The sequence below is a fragment of the Sander vitreus genome, chromosome 17, assembly GCF_031162955.1.
Source record: "Sander vitreus isolate 19-12246 chromosome 17, sanVit1, whole genome shotgun sequence".
NCBI classification, from domain to species: Eukaryota; Metazoa; Chordata; class Actinopteri; order Perciformes; family Percidae; genus Sander; species Sander vitreus.
Genome location: NC_135871.1, coordinates 12,144,387 through 12,166,402, shown reverse-complemented (window position 1 = coordinate 12,166,402; position 22,016 = coordinate 12,144,387). Strand labels below are relative to the sequence as shown.

Here is a 22,016-nt window from a genome sequence, read left to right as displayed (position 1 = left end):
GTTACTTTGTTACGGATGTCAGCTCGTATTTGTGTAGAAATCTCTGTTGGAAATTTACACTGAGGTGAAAAAAACAAAAAAGAATTTACATAATGACTATTAACGCAGGAGAAATTCACATTATCAAACCATGTTTTGAAAAAGAGAAATTCATGTTTTCAAAATACAATCAGTGCTAATTATAACTTATGAAGTTTTTGCTTCCTAAAATATACATTTCACAGCATTCATACTCTTATTGGCCAAATGTCATATGATGACAGATAGGAATGCTGATAAAACACAAAAACCTTTCTGTACTCAATAATAAAATATTAAACCTATATGTATTTACCACATGGACACATTCATTAAAGTTCACATACTATTTTAATTGTCATTTTATTTTAAAACAGTGTGTGGTTACCACACCTATTAGTTATTTGCTTGGTTTAGTTACTCCGATAAAAGTTAATACATCTTCACATTGCTTTACTCTATAGGTTAGTCTGAAACACACAGACTTTCAAAAGTTATTCAATGTAGCAGTGAAGTAGCATAGGCAGAAAATTGACTTTTGTTTCGTATACAGGAATACATACGACTCTGTATGACGGTTATTCAGCAAACAATACTAAGACTAAAGATTTCCCACGTGGTTCTCTTTCTAGCACGTCTCCTTCAGCAGATGGATCTCATTAAGCCAAGGGCGGCTCCACACTGTAAATGTGCACTGGTAAGGCTGAAGAAGAAAAAATTACACACATTATATATATAAATATATCAAAAATAAAACAGCACATAGTATTCAATGTGTGACATTATCATAGTCAAAGATCAACACAGAATCTTTTTCTGTTTTTAAGAGGGCATGATGAACTTAATGTTTTAGGATCCTGATCTGATCATTTAAAAAAGGGACTATCATTAATAGGCTACGTTTAATTATTTGTTAAATGTAATTATCTAGTGAAAAATGACTATGGTTTAACAGCTGTGCTAGCTAGTTCCTCTTGCTTCATGCTGCTCTAATTCCATCTTCCTTTAACAAACAAAGTTTGATTGTTCAAAATGGGGAAATATGTACAGTATGTGTTTCACAATGTGACAGTTGCCGTCTACTGTTGAAGAGAGAAGTATAAGTTTTCTGTATGACATTTAATAATAACTCCCAATAGCTAAATCGAATGTGGATTTCTTCTTCCAGAAGCTGAGGTTGTAGCCTCTAAATAAAAAGTCATTACCCGAGCCATTGCTGGGTCTTGGTGGATGGCGCACACTTCATTTTCACTGCCCTTTCTGCAGGGGGTCTTCGCCATTCTCACAGTTATGACGTACTTCATGCCAGCAACCACCTGCAAAAAGAAATGTGTGGGTCATGGAAATACAGATTACGATAAACTTCAAGCACTGTAGCAATCCTACAGATTTCAGGACATTTAAGCCATTACATTCCAGCCACGTTTAACTTTAAATTAACATACCTCAAATATTCATATTATTATAAAATTCTAATTTTAAATTATTATGTCACTCAAAAAGTGTGTTGGTCAAATATCAATTTAGTCCACACCAACACACAAAATGATCTGATGCAGCAGTTAGCCCTCTTTGAAGTGTCAAAAAGGGCGCAACATGATCGACAGTAAAATGACTACAAATGAACTGATCTGCAGCAAAAAAAAGGTGCTTCTTAATAAATGTGTGAAGAGAGCATGGATGTATAAGAAGGAAAAAAGACAGACTTTACAGCATGGATGTATTAAGAGAACATTTACAGCCGTTAACGCTTGACGGGACAGGATGGGATTTGATTGGATTATGGTGTTTAGCCTAGTTAAAAAGGGCCAGACAGACGTTGTTACACAATCCCGAAATTTCCGCTAAAATCCATGAACACGACACGGTGTATAAATATATACATTACTGTAGGCCTAACGTTATATGGTTATAGAGGCTTACTGGCTTAATGCGAATTTACGAGTAGAAATACAAAAATGGGTAATTAATTTACGGGCGTAAAAGGCCTAGCTACTCTGTGACGTTAACGTTACAGTTAAAGGTTGATATCACACGACGCATAAATGTAAACGGGATTATCTTGATTTCACAAGGTCTGTTAAATAAAGTTAGAGACATTCACAAGTTCAAATGACACGTCACTGACCTGTCTCTGAGCCTTGACCACTTCTGCCACTTGGCTGAGGTACAGGTCGTTGCTGCCCTGGTTGTGTTGGACGACGGCATAGTTGAGGGCATTACGCACCCCTTCGTTATTGATATCTACGTCGGAAAACCCCCCAACAAGTCCTCCTAACCCGACGGCGAAAACGGCCGCAAGAACAGGGAAGACAATCTTCCACATCATGTTTCTGTAACTCCGAATTTAATGTTACAAAACAACAACAACAACAACAACAACAACAGCTCGACTTGTCCTCCCTGTTATATAAACAAAGACGTTAAGGTTTTGGTCACGGGGAGTGGCACATCTGTCAGCCAATCAACTATCTCTGCAACTCTTTTTTTTTTTTTTTTAAACTTTATTGAAGAATGTGGACACACAGTAGGAAGGAAATCTCTGCAACTCCTATCTGATTTGGCGGAGACAGTGTCATCTTAATACAGCCTGTTAGAGATTGGCATTCTGAAAATAAATGCATTAAATTAACTGGTTTGTCTGTGTCATTACGTTTTTGTGTGTATATAATTTAAACAGTTTTTCAATGTCTATTTCTAACTGAATAATTATATTCAGATGGTACATGTTTAATAACTTGTAAGGTATAGAAGCTCTGAAAAGACATTAACGAAAAGTGTATCTTTATTATAACATTTATTCAAGCATTACTATATACTGTACACAAGTAGGCCTATATTCAACATGAAGGGCGATCAGACACAGCTGCTGATGATGGGGTTGCTTCAAGACTGCAGACAGAAGGAGAAAGTTTTAGGTTAGTCCAGTAGTTATCCAACCTGTCCTGGTAAGATTAGAATTGTATCACAAGTATATTTAAGCATACTGTAACATGAAGGTACTTCATGTAACGGTGTAGTTTCTTCATCATGGTCTTAACCGACAACTGTTGACCATTTAACACACTTACACCTACCTTTACTGTGTTAGTGGGTGTTTATCAATGGAGGTATTATGACTTTTCATATGTTGGTTGTAGCCTTTGTAGCTTATGTGTTTACAGTACTATTTAACCTTTCTCACTTGCAGTTTACTGCATATCATAATGCCTGTGGTAGCTTATTAGCTGGTAGTGTTTACCTTGTAGTTGCTGATCATATTTTGCACTGCATTTGTTTGAAAGCTAGAAGCTACTGGACAATGAGCTAATGTTACATGTATGCAGTAAACTACAAGCTAATGTAAACTGCTTCTGTAAGCTCAATATAATTAAGATTAATTAATGCAATTCTCCTTACCGGTAAGTGTTATAACTACTACAAACACTAACTCTCACGAGTTTTTAATTTATTGACATGGGATAAATAAGAGAAAACGACTATTGCTTACATTATAACCAAAGCCCGTCTACGGAAAGCCGTTCCACTCCCTATTCAGCCCCATTGTACCGAATTTGGTTGCAGTTCCACCAGAGTTCCACTGGGGGTGATCGCGGTCCAGTGCTAAATGAATGGGACTCTATGGAGCTAGACGGCTAAATGCGGCTCTTTCATTTTAAAAGGCTTTTTAGAACAAAAAAGCCACTTTAAAAAAATCTAACACCCAGCAGTGTGTATTTTCTTAGCCTCCCCTTTCGAATGCAACATTCAAATTACTAGACAAAAAAATTATATCCTGAGAAAAGTGGCTTTTGAGGGGTATAGCTCCATAGAGTCCCATTCATTCTGCACTGGCCTGTGAGCGCCCCCTATATGGAACTCTGGTGGAACTGCAACCAATTCAGAAGCCGGAAGTAACGAGAGAGTGGAACTTCTTCCCTTATTAGAAATTCTTTGTTATAGCCTATCAGTGTCGGTAACGTTACCTACCTTAGCACGTTGCGGGCAAAGTTGCCGACATAATATTCTCCTCCTGCAAGCAGACTGACGCTGATTCACCTTCTCCATCTCAACAAAACAAATTGAACAGCACAGTTCCACATCCATTTCGTCCAGTGTTTTAAAATGCAGCGCGGAAGTGAAGGCGGGGAAACATTTTCAATGACGTAAGCACGCAATGACGTGCACTTGCTAGCCTGTTCCATTGTACATGTTCTCCGAATGCTAAGGAGGAGCCTGGCCTAGCCTCTAAAGGATCCTTCCTTGGAAGGACTAGTCCTACCAAGGAAGGATCCTTGACATTGAGAAACGGCTACGTTTTTATTTTTTTTTATTTTTTTATATTAATTTATTGAGAGCATTTACAGTTACAAACAACACATACACACAACTACAAAATAAATACATAAGCAGTTAATATCCCAGGGAGTCTGCAAAGTCCATCAAGGCTAATCAACAAGCAGTCCAATTCATAGCATCACTTAACAGTTAGAGTTCCAATATCATTCAGTCACAAGATGTCACAAGTGTTGAGTATATCTGCACAGTCTTCAGAGCTTTACAGTTCTTTGAATATCTTATAGAGTCCAAGTATTCATTGACTTCATTTTCAAACACAGGAAAGAAAGGTTTAGAGGCCCTGAACTTACATTTATGGATGTGATATTTAGCGAGTAGAAATAAAAGATTAATTATGAAATATTTTCCTTCCTTATCCGTCTTAAGCTCAACCACACCAAAGAAAACATCCTTAAAACAAAAAGAGAAATCCGTAATGAAATTGGTTTGGATAAATTCAAGGACGTTTGACCAGAATATTTCTGTGTGTAGGAACATTTCCAAAATAAATGGGAAATATCTTCATCTGACGTTTTACAGAAAGAGCATTCAGATTCAATATCTGGTTTATATCGCTTAAGCACACACTTTGCTGGGTAGAATCTGTGAATTAATTTAAACGCAACTTCTCTCACTTTATTAGTAAGCATATATTTGAAAGGCAAAGACCAAACGTTTTTCCAAGGGACATTCTCTATTAAACTGTTCCAATATGGGATTATATAAGGAATAGTAACAATATCTTTTTGGTTAATGTCCTAATTGTTTTATTTTTAGTCCGACGCACCGCAGAAAAGCATAAACTCCCCACAGCAGTATCAGATAAATCCATATTGTGAGTCAGTGGCCATGGGAAATGAATGCCTCCCAGCAGCATTCTGATTCCAGAGGGAATTGCATCAAAGACAATTGCATACTCCTTAACCGAAACAGGAATTAGAAATTTCCGCAAAAAATCGGAATAACTGTACAGTCTGCCATTCATGTCAAAGAGTTGGCCAACAAGTAAAATATTATTCTTGTACCAGTTTTCAAAAAATAAAGATTTCTTTTTGAAGAGAATGTCCTTATTATGCCAAATCTAATACCGATGAGGTGAGAAGTTATGTTTAAATAAGAGCGACCAAGCCAAAAGCATGCGTTTATGAAAATTGGACAGTTTGATTGGGAGTTTGCTAATGTTATAATTGCATAATAACAGAAAATTCAGGCCACCAATTTTAGAGAAAATATAGTTAGGAATAAAATTCCATAGTGATGTTGGATTATTAAAGAACTGTCTGAGCCAGTTGATTTTGAAGGTGTTGCTTAAAGTTGTGAAGTCCAAAAAATGTAAGCCCCCACACTGATTTGTGTTCGTTATCACAGACTTTGACAAAGTGAGTTTTGTTTTTCCACACAAAATTAAACAACATATTGTCAATTATTTTCGATACCCCACAATCAACATCCAAGGAGGCTGCCAAATAAGCAAGTCTGGAAATTCCCTCCGCTTCTGTCAGTAACACTCTTCCTCTCAAGGATAAATCTCTTTGTAGCCAAGACTTTAACTTCTTTTTTGTTTTTTCAATGATAGGGCTAAAATGTAATAGACTTCTCATATTGTGGTCTTTAGTTATTATTGTTCCCAGGTATGTAACCTGATCCTTCACAGGGATATCACATATAGTTGAAACATCACATTCTTTAACTGCCATTAGTTCATATTTTCCTAAGTTTAATTTGAGACCTGAAGCTTGTGAAAATCCTCTGATCAGCTCTATCGCAGGGGGAATCTGGGAGGCATTTCTCAGGAAGATGGTTGTGTCATCAGCCAGTTGACTAAGGATGATACTTCTTTCAGCCAATGTTATCCCTTCCAAGGCACTGTTAGAGACATGTAGAGCTGAGAGTTGAGAGGCGATCAATAACAAGTATGGGGAGATTGGGCACCCTTGTTTGATTCCACGTGAAACTCTGAGTCTAGGGGAAGTACCAAATTTCAATTTTACTGCACTACTACCATTTTCATACAGGGTCCTTGACAGTTCTGCAAAAGCCATCAAATCAAGGAACAGAAAGAAGCTGTTGTCAGTGATAAGATCATTATAATCTAACAAATCCAGCACTAATCTAATGTTATTTGCAATATGTCGTTTCCTCATGAACCCAGATTGTGATTCATCTATAGTAGAGTCTAACACGTCTTTAAGTCTATTAGCGAAAAACTAGTGCAAAAATGTTGTAATCGTTATTTAAGAGAGTGATAGGACGCTAATTCTCTAGACAGTTTCTGTCCTTGTCTGGTTTCGGGATCAATGTGATAACACCCTGCGTCATAGTTGTTGGAAGAGCTTCTTTCTCTAAGCTCTCTGAGAAAACTTTTACCAGAAAGGGAGTTAGTAATTCATCAAACATTTTGTATAATTCAGCAGTTATACCATCACACCCTGGGCTCTTGTTGTTTAGATTTTTAAATCGCCTTCAAAACCTCCTCTTGGGCTATGCTATCATCACAATAGTCTCTGTCTTCTGTGGATATAATTCTACAATGGCTGATAGAGTCCATAAATGATTTAGTTGTTACCTCACAGTAATTAGATGTGTATAGATTGTTATAAAAATTATAGCAGTGGATGGCTAACTTTTCCCTCCACTTTAATTTGATCTACAGTAGCCAGGACATTTGTACTCTTTTCAAGTCTAAAGAAGTAGGCTGAGTTTTGCTCACCCTCTTCCATCCATTGTTTTCTTGACCTTATATAGGCTCCCTTAGCTTTTGATTTATAACTGTCATCCAATTTATTTTGTAATTTCGTATATATTCACATTTTTCCTCATTAGATAGAGACTCTTGTTGAGAAAGAAACGCTAGCTTCTTAATAACCTCGTCTTCAACTGCTCGTCTGTTCTTGGCCAGATCACCACCAAACCTCTTGAGAAACTTCCCCAACTCTTATTTTAGTAGCTCCCAATTTGTCCCATAAGCTTTCTGAGAGTTTGCTTTATTCCAAAAGTTTTCAATCAATTCTTTGACTCTTCGTTTGACCTGATCATATACAGTATGTGTTTCACAATGTGACAGTTGCCGTCTACTGTTGAAGAGAGAAGTACGTATAAGTTTTCTGTATGACATTTAATAATAACTCCCAATAGCTAAATCGAATGTGGATTTCTTCTTCCAGAAGCTGAGGTTGTAGCCTCTAAATAAAAAGTCATTACCCGAGCCATTGCTGGGTCTTGGTGGATGGCGCACACTTCATTTTCACTGCCCTTTCTGCAGGGGGTCTTCGCCATTCTCACAGTTATGACGTACTTCATGCCAGCAACCACCTGCAAAAAGAAATGTGTGGTTCATGGAAATACAGATTACGATAAACTTCAAGCACTGTAGCAATCCTACAGATTTCAGGACATTTAAGCCATTACATTCCAGCCACGTTTAACTTTAAATTAACATACCTCAAATATTCATATTATTATAAAATTCTAATTTTAAATTATTATGTCACTCAAAATGTGTGTTGGTCAAATATCAATGAAGTCCACACCAACACACAAAATGATCTGATGCAGCAGTTAGCCCTCTTTGAAGTGTCAAGAAGGGCGCAACATGATCGACAGTAAAATGACTACAAATGAACTGATCTGCAGCAAAAAAAGGTGCTTCTTAATAAATGTGTGAAGAGAGCATGGATGTATAAGAAGGAAAAAAGACAGACTTTACAGCATGGATGTATTAAGAGAACATTTACAGCCGTTAACGCTTGACGGGACAGGATGGGATTTGATTGGATTATGGTGTTTAGCCTAGTTAAAAAGGGCCAGACAGACGTTGTTACACAATCCCTTATATGCTTACACAGGCATGACTTAATGCGAATTTGCGAGTAGAAATACAAAAATGGGAAATTAATTTACGGGCGTAAAAGGCCTAGCTACTCTGTGACGTTAACGTTACAGTTAAAGGTTGATATCACACGACGCAAACGGGATTATCTTGATTTCACAAGGTCTGTTAAATAAAGTTAGAGACATTCACAAGTTCAAATGACACGTCACTGACCTGTCTCTGAGCCTTGACCACTTCTGCCACTTGGCTGAGGTACAGGTCGTTGCTGCCCTGGTTGTGTTGGACGACGGCATAGTTGAGGGCATTAAGCAACCCTTCGTTATTGATATCTACGTCAGAAATGTCCCCAACAAGTCCTCTTAACCCGACGCCGAAAACAGCCGAAAGAACAGGGAAGACAATCTTCCACATCATGTTTCTGTAACTCCGAATTTAATATTACAAAACAACAACAGCTCAACGTTTCCTCCCTGTTATATAAACAACATCACGGTTGTTTTGTTCACGGGAATGGCACATCTTGAAGCCAATCAACTATCTCTGCAACCCCTTCTACCTGATTTGGCAGAGACGGTGTCATCTTAATACATCCGTGTCAGAGACGGATGTCAGATCTGTGTCAGTTGGGGCGCCTCGGTAGAAATATAGAAATGTTTAATTTACAAGAGAACCTGGATAAAATACATAAGAGGAAGGCGGAAGGAGCTTTTATAAGGTCTTTGTGATGGCCACAGCCGTGGCCACACAGCCATCTTAAAGGCGGTAACCTCATACACTCACATTTGTCTTAGTTCATGCTGTTTTCCTTAAGATTGGTTTCTATACCTTTTCAGACACATTGTACATTTTGTTGTAAACATTTATTTAGTTTAACTAACGTACAGGACACTGGATTTGGTTTACATATATACTTTATTAGTTTTGGATTGTCTTTTTGCTATAACTGTTTTCTTTTGAGTTTACCAGTGTTGCAGATTCCACACCTAGAGTGAGACATGCAGGCTGCTGGGACAAAGGGGATGCGTCTGGAACAACAGCAGCTTTATAGGGGTGGTGGGCAAATTGGACTCTACCACTACTTGTTATGTCTGGGGGGGGAGCTTTTTTTTTTTTTTACAGTTTTGATTTGTATTGTATTTAGTACATTTATTCGGTTAATGTTAATTAAGATTACATTTCTTTTGGAATAAGTGTTTAGTTGTTTTTTTTTGTTGTTATTTGTAGTTTATGTATTAGTGTTATTAGTCTTCCCCTGGGTGTCAAACCTGGTCTGATCAGCCAGTATATAAGTCCCCTTTGTTTCTCTTATAGGAGGTCAGTTGTATTTTTGAGTTTGTTATGTTCAGAGCTTAAGTTCGGTCTGTTTGTTTGACCTCTTTTAAGGTCCCAAACTGTATCTCTATTTTGTTGTAATGATTTTGTGGGTAAAATAAAAACCCCTTTTTTGAAATCCTCTTGTGACTCCTCTTGCCTAACTGCTTGGTCCCTGGCAGTCTTGGAAGCAGTGGTTAAAGAAGGAGAACAGAATTCTTCATATTTTTTCAAACTGGAAAAGTACCATAAAATGTTGGCCTGGATCTTTGCTAGAAGAATAAAACAAGTGTTTAACCTTATAATTGATGAAACACAATCAGGATTTATGCCCAATATGCATATCTCCAACAACATTAGACTAGTCTTAGATCTAGTTGACTATTCATATTTAATTTCAGACGACAGCTTTGTGTTTTTCTTAGACTTTTTCAAGGCTTTTGATACCGTCGAGCATAATTTTCTCTATCATTCACTTAAGAAGTTTGGCTTTGGGGATTTCTTCTGTAATGCAGTCAAAACTCTCTACAATAATGCAAATTGCTCCCTTAAACTTAAAAACGGGTCAATAGCCGCTTTCCGACCGGAGGGATTTTTGCAGTTCCTAGAACATAACTTTTTTTTTTTTTCTCGTGTTCCGACTGGACCAATTTGGGGATTTTTAAGTTCCTCTGGCCGCAGCTCCTACTTCAGGGCAGGGTCTTTTCCCTTTTCAGCATATGAACCTAGGTCAACGAGGGTCGGATTTCACTTCTGACAATGTTTTAGGCGAGAAATTAACTGTTTAGATTTTGAATATAGGCAGTCTTGTGAAAATTTATGCCGAATTGACAATTTGCTTCAAAGTTTTTGGAGTTGAGAAGCTCCATGAAGTGAGGCGACAGCCAGCAGGCGCCTGCCCCGGCCGCTAGCTCGTCGCTCGGCCAGTCATGCTCAGACACCTCGCGGTAAGCTGGAGGTCTCTCAGACCGCTCTCGTAAATAAGAGGCTTTCATTTCGCCGTTGACGGTTCATTTGTTTAAATATCACAACACATGTCCATTTTAAGATTAACGGGAACCTGTGGTTAACTGTCTTTTCGGAGTTAAACTCCACAAGCGTGTCCTGCAGCTGGCCGGCCGTCACACACACACACACACACACACACACACACACACACACACACACACACACACACACACACACACACACACACACACACACACACGTCCACAGCGCAGCAGGCAGAGGCGGGGGAGAGAGAGATACCCGTTTCTCTTCGGGATACTTGTTTAAATTATGACAAATATGCTATATACATTAGATTTAGTATTTAGTTCATACTTTTTTTGGTGTATTTGATTTCTGATTTTAACGTATAAAGACCGTTGCCGTGCTTGCATCACTCCCTTACCCCTCCTACCAGTCCCTATGGCCTCTTGGCCAGTGAGAATGCAATTGGAAAAAACGGTTTTGGGGGAGAGTAGTTAGTAGATCTGTTTAGAAGTGGACTGTTCCTATGACTACGTTCCTGTAACTACTTGGTCGGAAAGCGGCTAATGTGACCCGAAGTCAACACAAGGGTTAACATACGCTGCACTGTCTTTATATGTAGATCAACAAATGTGTAAAACTATAGACAAAGTTCTATATGATTTTGTGTGAAAAAACCGCACTCACTATCTGAGAAAGTCTGTTTTAATGAATGAGGACAGTAAAGATGGCCTCAGTTTCCTAGACTTTACTACCTTAAATAACCCTTTCAAAATGAATTGGATTAAACGTTAGCCTACTTAAAGTGTCCAACCTCCTTGTGGAATTTTAGTCCCCATTATGTCTTTTCCTCAGTTGGTGGACTCCACTTTTTGTTGGTATGCACCTATAATATTGACAACATTCCTCTTAAACTTTCTGTATTTCATAAACAAATGCTGCTGGCTTGGTCTTTGATTTAGAAGCATAATCCATTTTCTTTTCTGTAACTCCGGATTTAATATTACAAAACAACAACAGCTCGACGTTTCCTTCCCGTTATATAAAAAACGACGTCACACTTGTTTTGTTCACGGGGAGTGGCACATCTTGCAGCCAATCAACTATCTCTGCAACCCCTTCTACCTGATTTGGCAGAGACGGTTCAGAACGTTCTCTTAATACATCTGTGTCAGAAACGGATCTGACACGAATGTCAGATCCACCTATAATATTGACAAAATTCTTCTTAAACTTTCTTCATTTCATAAACAAATGCTGCTGGCTTGGTCTTTGATTTACAAGCATAATCTCTCTCCTCATAGGTTTTTATATTTGGAACAACAGATATATTTTGTATAAAAACAAATCCATTTTCTTTCAGCAGTGGGTTCTAAGTCAATTAGTAAACCAGCTGTCATCTTTATAACGATATGTTGAGTTTATTCATCACTAAAGCATCCCTGTCTCTCCGAAGGAGTTCTCTATTGTTTTTGATGCAATACCTTCAGCTGTCGTTGCACTCTTTAAAGGTTTTAATGGAGTAAAAATCTGAAAGAAACTTTGTTTGAGACCTGTTTCTGGCTCAGGGCTAAACTCTCGCGAGAACTGGCACTTTGGATTTGGGTTTTCGCTTTGCCAGACAATCGCGGGTGTGTTCGTTTTGCACACCGCTGAATTCCGTAGTTGCCCCTTCCATTTGCAGAAATTCTTACCTTGTCTGAAGGCACACTTAACAGGAGGCAAACAAGGTATGTGGGAATGCACGGTGGTTGGAGTTGGACGTTATATTGTACACAACTTTCGAAGCGCGGTGCGGAAAATGAAACATGTTTTACCTCTGTCCTAGTGCGGGTCTGTGGGCGGCCGCTCACCTTTGGAACTGCGCAATGCAAAGACTTCAGGTTTTTAAGTAAGTAGGCTTTTACTATTGATACTCAGATTTTTATCGAGATATATTTGTACCCTAATATTAGAGCTGTATTTTACCTCCGAATGAGTTTTTCTATATTTGTTTTCACTTTGCAGGGGGACTTTCTGTAGCTTGGATGCCGTCCAACGGCAGCTCCTAATAGGCTCAGCTGTGGCAGCAGGGGGTATACTGGTGGCATACATAGTGCACAAAAGAAGACAAGTCAAAAGTATTCCTCTTGGTGAAGGATGGTGGGGAGCAGGAGAGAAGCCACTGTCAGAGGATGATACAATATATCCCTTTAAAGTGCAAACCTCAGATAAAGAGATTGAGGTCCTTTTGAGCTGTTAAACTTTCCTCACCAATTGCCAAATTTAAAGCACCAATAATGAGACCGCAACATGTTTATGTAAAGAAATCAACAGTGTTTTTATTCAACAGGACATTCATGAGCGCATTGACAGAACCCGCTTCACTGATCCTTTAGAAGATAGCTGCTTCCAGTATGGCTTCAATTCCACATATCTCAAGAAAGTGGTGTCCTATTGGAGAAATGAGTTTGACTGGAAAAAGCAAGTGGCAGTGCTTAACAAGTTTCAACACTTCAAAACTAAAATAGAAGGTACTCACAGCCTCAAGATGAATCAACAGGGTTTTCTTTTGCTTAAGAATAATCATTTAGAAATTTGGCCAATAATCAGTCAAAACACTATTTTCTTTTCACACCAATGCTTTTGCTTTAATGCAGGATTGGATGTGCACTTCATCCACGTGCGACCACCACACCGTGAGAATCAGAAGGTTCTTCCACTTATGCTCGTTCACGGCTGGCCTGGCTCCTTCTATGAGTTCTACAAGATTCTACCACTTCTTACAGAGAACCAAGATGGTGTCGTGTTTGAGGTCATATGCCCGTCTATCCCTGGCTATGGTTTCTCAGAAGCCCCTCATAAACAAGGTAGATCATTCTAAAGACATGTATGTATGTTTTACAGCTTGAGCAGCAGATGATTACAGATGTGCTTCCTGTATCTTTTCAGGATTTGACAGTCTCGCTGCTGCCCGAATTTTCCTGACACTGATGGAGCGTTTAGGATTCTCCAAGTTCTATCTGCAGGGAGGTGACTGGGGTTCTCTCATCACCACCAACATGGCACAGATGAAGCCTCAGTAAGACAGCAAAACAAGCAATCACATGCCACAAGTAATCACTGCAGTGGGATTTCCACCACCCACTTGTTTTAAAAAAAGGAGCATTGTAACATTCTTACTTAAATTGTGAAACAGTGCTTGCAGTGTGCAAATGACTAATACTACTGACACTACAAATTCCTGGATGCTGGAGCAATAAATGTGATAAAACCTCAATTTATAGCTCTAAATTGGCACTAAATACAGATTAAAATGTCCCCACCATTTTTTTAAATGGTTGCTTTTGTCCCAACACTTTTGGGTTGCCATTATGCATTTTCCCAACCTACCGTAATTATCTCCTCTGACATCATGCCTATCCCCCTATTATATTCAAAAACGTTTTTTCATCTAAGCCTCCATGTCCCCACCACCTTTCAACACAAAGTGACGCCCTTGTGTAAGAGCTACAGTATTAACCTTAGATAAAATTGACATTTATTTTGTAATCTTTTCCAGGTGTGTGAAAGGTCTCCACTTAAACATGTTTATGTCAACAAAGGGGTTCAAAGTGATGTTTTCCCTCATGATTGGTCCTTATCTGCCCTTCCTGGTGGGCTTCAGTCGGGAAGATGTTCGCCGGTTGTTCCCTTTCTTTGAGAAAAATGTCTGGGACATCCTGAGGGAAACCGGCTACATGCACATCCAAGCCACTAAACCAGACACTACAGGTGGGAACATACAAAACCAAGAAAAAGATTCTGACGATCATATTGACACCGTTGACAGGTCAAAGACGGACCATATGAAACAAGCAACTTGCTCCTAGTATTTTGTAATCTCAGTGTACTGTTATTTCAGCTCTTAATATATCTTAAATTGGGCGTACAGGCTGTGGAGTGAATGACTCTCCTGTAGGCTTGGCGGCCTACCTTCTGGAGAAGTTCTCCTCCTGGACTGATCTAAGGAACAGAGATCTGGTGGATGGTGGGCTGGAGAGGTACAAGAGGGAATTCTATTTTGCCTTTGTTATTTTTGGCAACAAAAAAAATTATATGGATTCAACAAGGTGTATGTGATTGTTGCTGTCTTCATCTGAACAGGAAATTCAGCCTGGATGACCTCTTGACAAATGTCATGATCTACTGGACCACAGGCTCCATAGTCTCCTCCATGCGCTTCTACAAAGAGAACTTTAAGAGTAATCCTGACAATAGAGTGGATGCAAAGTATGTGGCCAAATGCTTATACTGTCAAAACTATGACGACTTTTGTGTTACAGATTTGACCACCTTATTATCCTATCATGTTAGAACTCTGATTGTTTCCTCTTTTGTTTTAGGACAGGGATATTTGTGCCCACTGGACTTGCCGCCTTCCCTCGGGAGCTGATGCACTGCCCTAAGACATGGGCACAAATTAGGTATCGAAACATCTACTCCTACACTTTCATGCCTCGAGGTGGTCACTTTGCTGCCTTTGAGGAGCCCCAGCTGCTAGCCAATGATATTGTCCAGTTTGTCAAAAAAGTGGAGGAGTTCTGAACCTGTTGATGCACTCTCAGACCTATTATTGCCATTGTGTTTGATTGATCATTCCAAATGCAGATTGTTTTCACACTACAATGCATCTCATTGCTTGATTGCCTCTAAAATTGCAGCACTGTCAAAATAATTTTCAGGTTTTAATAAATGTAAACGTATATACAGATACTGGCACTCAAATGTATCCAAAGATTGAATTAAAGAAAGCAATACAATGCATTAAACCTTTCAAGTTATGCTCATTAAAAATATATTGCACTATATTACATGTGTTCTGTGTTTAAGGTCCTTAATTAGTTAAGTAAAACAAAAACATTCTTAAATATAAACAATACAAAATGTTCTCAAAAACAGAGTTCATGCCAACAAAGCCTCTTGACAACACATTCAGTATTTCAGAAGACTATTAAAAAAAGAAGGTATAAAACACCATACTGCTTGTGTTAATAAACCAACTATTTTTTTTAAGTGGCATACTTTTAATCACAAGTAGAAAACAATTAACTCATAATTCATTAAAACATGGACTGCTCAATTCGAAATTCAAGTTCAAAATTGACTTGAACCACCATTAAAATGTAATTGTAGTATACAAACTCCAATCTCACACTATGTGCTCCCCAGCGTTTTGGGTCAGTTGCCAAAGCCCTTGATAGTCATGGGCGCCTGAAACCACACATAATCCTGCCAGTCTGACCCCTGTGCCCTTTGTTCCTTACAGGGGCTGGGGTCAGTAGACAGAGCAATAATTTGGTTCTTTACACGGGTTGGCACTTTAAACTGTAGTTTAGGTCGGAACCAACCTACACCGCAATCCCTGTGCGCCAGTGCCAAGACTGTGGTGGGCATTAAGCGAACAGGTCTGCTGTCAGACAAAAGGTCAGCCACAAAAAGAGTGCGGAAGAGTTGCCTTAAGCATGAGGACACCCTTAGACATTGATCTCCACCGGCCAATACCAGAGCCTCCATGTTGATCTCATACAGCTCTTTGGGGAGGATGAGGGAGCCACCCATTAGCAGCAGCACACGAGGCACCCTGCTAAGGGAAAAAAGCACCTCCAGCTGCTGCAGCACCTCCTCTAGCTCCTGAAGGGTCTGTTGACACTTGCGCCAGTCCATGTCTGCAGACTGCACCGGCCTCCGACTGACTATGTCTTTATCCTGAAAAGCAAAAACATTCAGCATCTCAAATCCACATATCTTTATTTATGAACATTTGATGTGCACACACATTTTTCCTATTCACCTGCATGGAGGCTTGCCGTTTCTTCTGGGAGTACACCAGCTGGTCATACGTCATGGGTAGTTGCTGCCTCTGATAGAGAATGCACTTGAGGATCTCGCTGACGAAGCGGCAGCAGCCTTCCTGAGTTACAGTGCCAGGGAAAACCACGTTCACGCGGCCTTCGTCCTGCGCTCTTCTCATCACCTCAGAATTGTCGTCTGTCTTACTATGTTGTTTACAAGTCACACTGGAATCCTGCAAATTTCTCTGACCAGAAGTGTCCTCTTCTTGGGTGTTATCTGTCCAAATAAGTACCAGAACAATGTCATTAGGGTGAGCAACCGACCTGCCTTACTCAATTTTAGCTATGTGTTTATTATTTAGGCATAAGTAGCAAGTACTCTGTTATCATTGAAGGTCCTGCACTTAAGCATTCAGTTCATTTTATCTACCGTTTGATAGTTTGGGCCTAGTCATATTTTCTTTGTTTTGTAGGCAAAAAAATAAGCAACATCTGTGTAAAGTAGCTAGAGATTAAGAATAATAAATCCTGTCCACTATAGTTTCCCAGAGTGCAAGACAGCATCTTTAAATGTCTTATTTTTTTCCAAAACGCAAAGATATTCAGTTGACAGTGATAATAATAAACAGAGAGATGCTACAAATACTTACAATTAAGACACTGGAGTCAGATAATGGTTGAAGTTTTTTTGCTTTAAAAACTATTAATAGTTTCATCAAAATTGTTTACTAATCATGGCTAATTGAGTAATTGTTTCAGATGTAAACTATTGCTATTAAATAAATGTAGTGGAGAAAAAAAAACTATATACCGTATATATTATCAAAGTACCTCAAATCTGTATTTGAGTACAGTACTATAACGTATTAACGTTACTTAAGAATATTATGTTCATGTTAAATGGAGTATTTTGAGAAATAGTGTCAGCATGTTAACTGGAAACTTAGCCTACATGTACCGTTATAACAGAAGGACTCATTGAACAACAACCAGGGTGATTTGTTTTCCACTATCAAAAAGAAAATGCAGTGTTTACAATGCAACAACTAATGTTAATTGCACTCATTCTCCGGGCTGGATCTCAGAAACGTGCTAGAAATAATGGGTAACGTTAACCAAACCGGTTGTTACCTACCTTGAGTGCTGGTTGTCGAGGGCACATCGGTGTTTTCTTTGTCCGCGTTGTTCACAGAATGCTGTTTTGAACTTAGTACATGTTCAGAGGAGACTTCTTTCAATTCTACTACATTTGTCGCCTTTAAACATGTGTTTACGGCCTGTTGTGAGAGTTGTTCGGCGACTTCCGCAGACGGTCGGCATGAATTTGAGTCGTCGGGAACACTTTGTAACGTTAGGACTTTACATTTCATATTCGGTTCCTCCAGTGTGCTAACATCGTTTTCTAACGAAAACGACAGGCGCCTCGTTATCTTATTGTCTGCGTTGTTAATAATGGACGTATTTTCAGAGTTTGATGTTGGTTTAAATATATTCGAGTCTTCTGCCATAGTTTTGAATGTCCCCGCCGGGTCTCTTTTCCGCACTGCATCATGGGAAACGTGGATCAACATCAATGCTGTGTTCACGTTACATGGAAAAATGTGAAAGATAATTTTCCCTTTGAAAATTCTCGTGCTTTCGTTCGTGCCTCTGGTTCGTGCTAAGTAGCCTACATCAAAATGCGTTTATTATTGCGGGCGTTGAAGGCGTTTGGTGCATACAATAAACATATGCAAATTGAATAAACAATAGAGCAAAGTACTGCAACAGTTAAAAACATAAATAAATATGTAAAAGACACTATGACAAATATGTACAATAGCCTAACTGTTTTAAGGCGGTACGGTTTTGTGCAGGATGTGCAAAATATGAATCTGGATGTGCAAAAGTTCACAGTAGACTATATGCGCATAACGTGTGATACAGGGTTAAAGACTGAAAATACCAGTTTAATTAAATGTGTTAAGTTTGGTTGAGTCTCTTTCCATTTGTATGATTGCTATGTAAGTGGATACGATATATATCCAGTTATGTTATTAAATCATATAAACCCAGAGCTGCATAACAAAAGCGAATGACTAAAAGAAAAACGAAAAAGTTGCAACACACCCAGTGGCTAGTTTGTGTAGTGCATCGAGAAAGAGAGCACAGGCCCCAGGTGTGATAATTGGGTGTGAAATACGCAGCATGTTCACGCGGATACCTTAACTGCAGACTTCTCTTTCAAAGAAGGAGAAATAGGCTGAGAGAACTGGTCTTTTGTAAGTGTTCTGTCTGATTTTGATTAAAAATGGCTTCATTGCGAGTAGCAGTCCGAGTCCGTCCGTTGAACAAAAGGTAGGTAAAATGACTGCTTTTATTTTCTCTCGGAATGAACACTTATGCCACTCACGTGCACTTTTCAACAGAGAAAAGCAGTTATCATCAAAGCCGATAATTCACATGAAGGGGAAGTCTACATTTATTGACAAGGTATTTTATCACTAAATAACAAATACACTATGCTGCAGTTAATTAAGTTAATTTTTTTTATTAAGACTGGGATGTTCATTTTAAATTGTAGCCTTCACATATTCGAGGGGATGAGCTTAAGGACAGAAGAAAGACCTTTTCTTATGACTTCTCGTACGATTCAACTGACAGAGGAAGACCCACATTTATATCCCAGGAGAGGGTATCTGTATTATTCTGTTTACTACCTGATCTGTTTCAACATTTTACTTTTTTTTTCTTCTTTTTTGTAGAACAATTACCTGATATTTTAACTAACCCTTTCTCTGCTGCTTCAGATTTATCATGACTTGGGGTGTGATGTCCTGAAATCTGCATTTGAGGGTTTCAATGCCTGTGTGTTTGCTTATGGCCAAACGGGCTCAGGAAAATCTTACACCATGATGGGTCACACAGTAAGGCCTTCTCAGATTTCTTAGTCTTACTAAGGTTAAAGTGCCATTTTTAATTTATCTTGGCAGTAGGCTATCCTACAAACATCTGTAGGGCGTTTCCAACTTGCATCCCAAACTTTCCCTGTGAAGTAGAGCTTTAATCTTCAGGGACACTCCCAGGATGTTACAGTATTGACAATACTGTAGAGCTAACATTGCAGAGCACCCCAGCAGTGCTAACCTAGTGTAGTGTGCACAGAGCACACTAAAGAGACTCCTCCCCACATTAGAAACCGACTGATGGCAGCCTCATCAGAGTCTCTTCATTTATCTCCATGTGTCTCCCCACTAATCAGAAAATGTGATGAGGGCAGCAACCCACAGCTTTTCTCTCCTCACTTTGCACAGCAATGGAAATTTCACATTAGTGAGCTTTGTGCTTGTCTACCAGGAGACTTGTGCAAGGTCATCAGCAAAGCTGCTGTCAACATCCCAGATAATTATATATGGCTCTTAATGCTTACTATTTGTTACTTTATAATTAAAACAAGAGGGCATGCAGCTCAGATTGGAATTGCTTTTATGCTTCGGCAACTCCATGTCAGATGAGCTGTTACTTCTATTGTTTAGCTGCCTTTGCATGTGCTGAGTTGTGGTCACGACATAGTATAGACACCCACATTAAGAGAACATAGGAGTAAAATTAAATTGTCATTTAAAAGTAACCCTATGTGTAACACTATCATTTTGTATTAAGCCCTCTAAATGTGACATTTCTTTCCTTTTTTAATGCGGCAGGAAGATAAAGGTTTAATCCCACGGATCTGTGAAGGCTTGTTCTGCGAGATCTCTCGTAGAGAGAGTGATATCGTGTCATTCCGTACAGAGGTCAGGTAAGGGACCATCATACATATAGTCATGCTTCGTCTTATCTTCTTCTGCAGAGCAATCATTTAAACTTTCAAACATTGATGCAATTGTGAACGGCCAGAAAACAATGTTTCAAAAATATGCCAAAACAAGGCTTTTCATTATGTCAGAATTACACAGAACTACATTACATTTAATGAGTGTAACCAAAGGCACCGTGACCACCGTAGAAATGCCTTATTTATTTCTATGGTGAGAAAGAAGTGACACAGGGAAACAATTCTGTCAGAATTATGTGACAAAGAATGCATTTTCAGGCTAATTGGTTGTTCAGTGGTATGGTCTTAATATTAATTTAGATATGATGGTCAAGTAGGTAAAGGTGTTCATTTTACTTAGCTAGAGAAGGTCCTATAGCTTCAGAAAATTGTATGACCTAACTGTAATTGCAGTCCTTTTAAAGTCAGGAAAAAGACAACATTACTATAATCAGAAGATATCTAGTCTCATCACAATATCTGTTCCAGGATTACATGTCTCAGCACTACTCCTAAATGATTATGTTGGGAGATAAAATTGAAGATTATAAGCCCATCAAGCTACTGTGAAACCATTGTTTAGCCATTTGGTATCATGTGTGCTGCTTGAACATTATGTGGGTTTAATTCACCTCTAGAATTGGGAGTTATCTGATCTTTGATCTCTGTTGAATAGCTTGAAAATGACAGCAGGATGCTTTTGATTGACACATTTGTACTGTGTTTTTTGGTAAATATCCAGCAGAGGTGTGAGTTACACATTGCTTTCCAAACACATTTTCAGAAAGTGTGATCATCCATGAAATAAAGTATTACTATCACCTTTTCTTGCAGACAAAATGAAATCACAATGTGATTCAAATGTTTGGTTGAAGTAGACAGGATATAATAATTATTAAAAATGCTTTGATATTCCTGATAGACGCATCATAGATGTACTGACCATAGCAGCGTGTGGCTTAATTTATTAGTTCATCGGTCACAACCTAATGGGGCTCCAAATTCTCAACACATTTGGGAAGGTGCATGATTTTATGATTTTTTTTTTTTTTTTTTTTTGAGTCATTTAAAAGTTAAAGGGATGGGAATATTGGGATAGCATGTGGTCTCGCTTTGCCAGACCCTCCTACAAAGCGCTAGCATTCGGGAATGGGAGGAAAACGTGCTCTGGTTTAATGGCATTTCTTTAAACCAATCCCAATCGTCATGGGTGCTAAGCTCTGCACGGAGCCGCTGCAAAATAGTCGTGTGAGCGAGAACTCAGATTGGACAGATAGTATAGCTAGCTGTCTCCATTTACCCTGCAGAGATCTGAGGAGCAGTCAGAAATAGTCCTCATTAATCTAATCTCAAATTCCAACACAAAGAAAGCGGAATCCGGCAGAATTTCCTGCGGCACCAGAGTAATCCCGCAAGTGTAACGTCAAGGATATAGACTAGCATATGTGATTCCTGGTATGAACCGGTTTCTGTGGAAAGCCTACGTTTTTCTGTTATTAGTACAGTGCCTGTTTGGAACGGACAGATTGCTTGGCCTGTGGTATTATATACTGTGGTAAATTAATACGGAAGGACCCCAAACCACTTACATGAAACTCCACTGTATAGCTGACTTACAGTGTACTTCTACATCAGGAAGACATTTTACTAGGCTACTACATTTACCTGACAGAGAATGTTGCAGATTCAGAATTTAATCACAAAATATCACAATTAAAATCTGGAGTAATCAAACATTTGCCACATGGACTCATGGCATTGTGCTACCCATCCGGCCCGTTATGAGAGCTAATCGGCAATAAGCGGCGTTAATCAACCACCAGAACCGGACCGAGTACAGAGACGCACTCTCATACAGCCAGGCGTTAGAGTGCGGATCGGGCCGGATTTTTCTGCCCGGCCCGCGTCTGAGAGCAGTAACCGAACCCGGCCTAAGCCCGACAGGAATTAAGATGTTTAT

The 22,016-nt window shown here is 39.0% G+C and overlaps 5 protein-coding genes and 1 long non-coding RNA gene across 6 annotated transcripts in view; 2 read left to right on the top strand and 4 right to left on the bottom strand.

Annotated features, from left to right (window-relative positions):
- Window positions 1-350: 350 nt before the first annotated feature.
- Window positions 351-2,397, bottom strand: LOC144532341 (cystatin-C-like). Its single transcript, XM_078273043.1, has 3 exons — window positions 2,147-2,397; window positions 1,224-1,334; window positions 351-721 (listed from the first exon to the last, which is right to left on the bottom strand). The coding sequence occupies exons 1-3, from the start codon at window positions 2,345-2,347 to the stop codon at window positions 647-649; spliced, it is 387 nt and encodes a 128-aa protein (XP_078129169.1). The 5' UTR covers window positions 2,348-2,397; the 3' UTR covers window positions 351-646.
- Window positions 2,398-2,781: 384 nt separating this feature from the next.
- Window positions 2,782-4,234, bottom strand: LOC144532342 (uncharacterized). Its single transcript, XR_013503333.1, has 2 exons — window positions 3,988-4,234; window positions 2,782-2,910 (listed from the first exon to the last, which is right to left on the bottom strand). It is a non-coding gene; the product is annotated as an uncharacterized LOC144532342 (long non-coding RNA).
- A 1,950-nt stretch (window positions 4,235-6,184) lies between these two features.
- On the bottom strand, window positions 6,185-8,581 carry LOC144532799 (cystatin-like). The gene is made up of 3 exons (XM_078273735.1): window positions 8,381-8,581; window positions 7,537-7,647; window positions 6,185-6,220 (listed from the first exon to the last, which is right to left on the bottom strand). Exons 1-3 carry the CDS (start codon window positions 8,579-8,581, stop codon window positions 6,185-6,187), a joined length of 348 nt encoding a protein of 115 aa, XP_078129861.1.
- A 3,508-nt stretch (window positions 8,582-12,089) lies between these two features.
- ephx5 (epoxide hydrolase 5) lies at window positions 12,090-15,279 on the top strand. The gene is made up of 10 exons (XM_078273273.1): window positions 12,090-12,180; window positions 12,279-12,341; window positions 12,458-12,674; window positions 12,783-12,963; window positions 13,090-13,299; window positions 13,382-13,511; window positions 13,992-14,203; window positions 14,364-14,472; window positions 14,576-14,701; window positions 14,815-15,279. The coding sequence occupies exons 2-10, from the start codon at window positions 12,319-12,321 to the stop codon at window positions 15,014-15,016; spliced, it is 1,410 nt and encodes a 469-aa protein (XP_078129399.1). The 5' UTR covers window positions 12,090-12,180; window positions 12,279-12,318; the 3' UTR covers window positions 15,017-15,279.
- On the bottom strand, window positions 15,144-17,798 carry mad2l1bp (MAD2L1 binding protein). Its single transcript, XM_078273274.1, has 3 exons — window positions 17,399-17,798; window positions 16,263-16,540; window positions 15,144-16,177 (listed from the first exon to the last, which is right to left on the bottom strand). The coding sequence occupies exons 1-3, from the start codon at window positions 17,769-17,771 to the stop codon at window positions 15,650-15,652; spliced, it is 1,179 nt and encodes a 392-aa protein (XP_078129400.1). The 5' UTR covers window positions 17,772-17,798; the 3' UTR covers window positions 15,144-15,649.
- Window positions 17,799-18,705: 907 nt separating this feature from the next.
- The window catches only part of kif16bb (kinesin family member 16Bb), a 28,051-nt gene continuing 24,740 nt past the window's right edge, over window positions 18,706-22,016 (top strand). Inside the window, exons 1-4 of the mRNA XM_078273734.1 lie at window positions 18,706-18,735; window positions 18,827-18,937; window positions 19,053-19,169; window positions 19,947-20,041. Coding sequence (XP_078129860.1) covers window positions 18,706-18,735; window positions 18,827-18,937; window positions 19,053-19,169; window positions 19,947-20,041 — 353 coding nt within the window. The remainder of the gene's footprint in view (window positions 18,736-18,826; window positions 18,938-19,052; window positions 19,170-19,946; window positions 20,042-22,016) is intronic.

Excerpts from the sequence above, each read along its gene's own strand:
- LOC144532341 (XM_078273043.1), bottom strand. The coding sequence starts at position 2,347 with ATGATGTGGAAGATTGTCTTCCCTGTTCTTGCGGCCGTTTTCGCCGTC. Across the intron at positions 1,335-2,146 it reads TGGTCAAGGCTCAGAGACAG|GTGGTTGCTGGCATGAAGTA; the intron begins GTCAGTGACGTG and ends TTCTTTTTGCAG. Across the intron at positions 722-1,223 it reads AAGACCCAGCAATGGCTCGG|CCTTACCAGTGCACATTTAC; the intron begins GTAATGACTTTT and ends TTTCTTCTTCAG.
- mad2l1bp (XM_078273274.1), bottom strand. The coding sequence starts at position 17,771 with ATGGCAGAAGACTCGAATATATTTAAACCAACATCAAACTCTGAAAAT. Across the intron at positions 16,541-17,398 it reads CTCGACAACCAGCACTCAAG|ATAACACCCAAGAAGAGGAC; the intron begins GTAGGTAACAAC and ends TTATTTGGACAG. Across the intron at positions 16,178-16,262 it reads AACGGCAAGCCTCCATGCAG|GATAAAGACATAGTCAGTCG; the intron begins GTGAATAGGAAA and ends TTTGCTTTTCAG.
- ephx5 (XM_078273273.1), top strand. The coding sequence starts at position 12,319 with ATGCAAAGACTTCAGGTTTTTAA. Across the intron at positions 12,342-12,457 it reads CAAAGACTTCAGGTTTTTAA|GGGGACTTTCTGTAGCTTGG; the intron begins GTAAGTAGGCTT and ends TTCACTTTGCAG. Across the intron at positions 14,204-14,363 it reads CACTAAACCAGACACTACAG|GCTGTGGAGTGAATGACTCT; the intron begins GTGGGAACATAC and ends TTGGGCGTACAG.
- LOC144532799 (XM_078273735.1), bottom strand. The coding sequence starts at position 8,581 with ATGATGTGGAAGATTGTCTTCCCTGTTCTTTCGGCTGTTTTCGGCGTC. Across the intron at positions 7,648-8,380 it reads TGGTCAAGGCTCAGAGACAG|GTGGTTGCTGGCATGAAGTA; the intron begins GTCAGTGACGTG and ends TTCTTTTTGCAG. Across the intron at positions 6,221-7,536 it reads AAGACCCAGCAATGGCTCGG|CTCTACATGTCTCTAACAGT; the intron begins GTAATGACTTTT and ends CTCAACTCTCAG.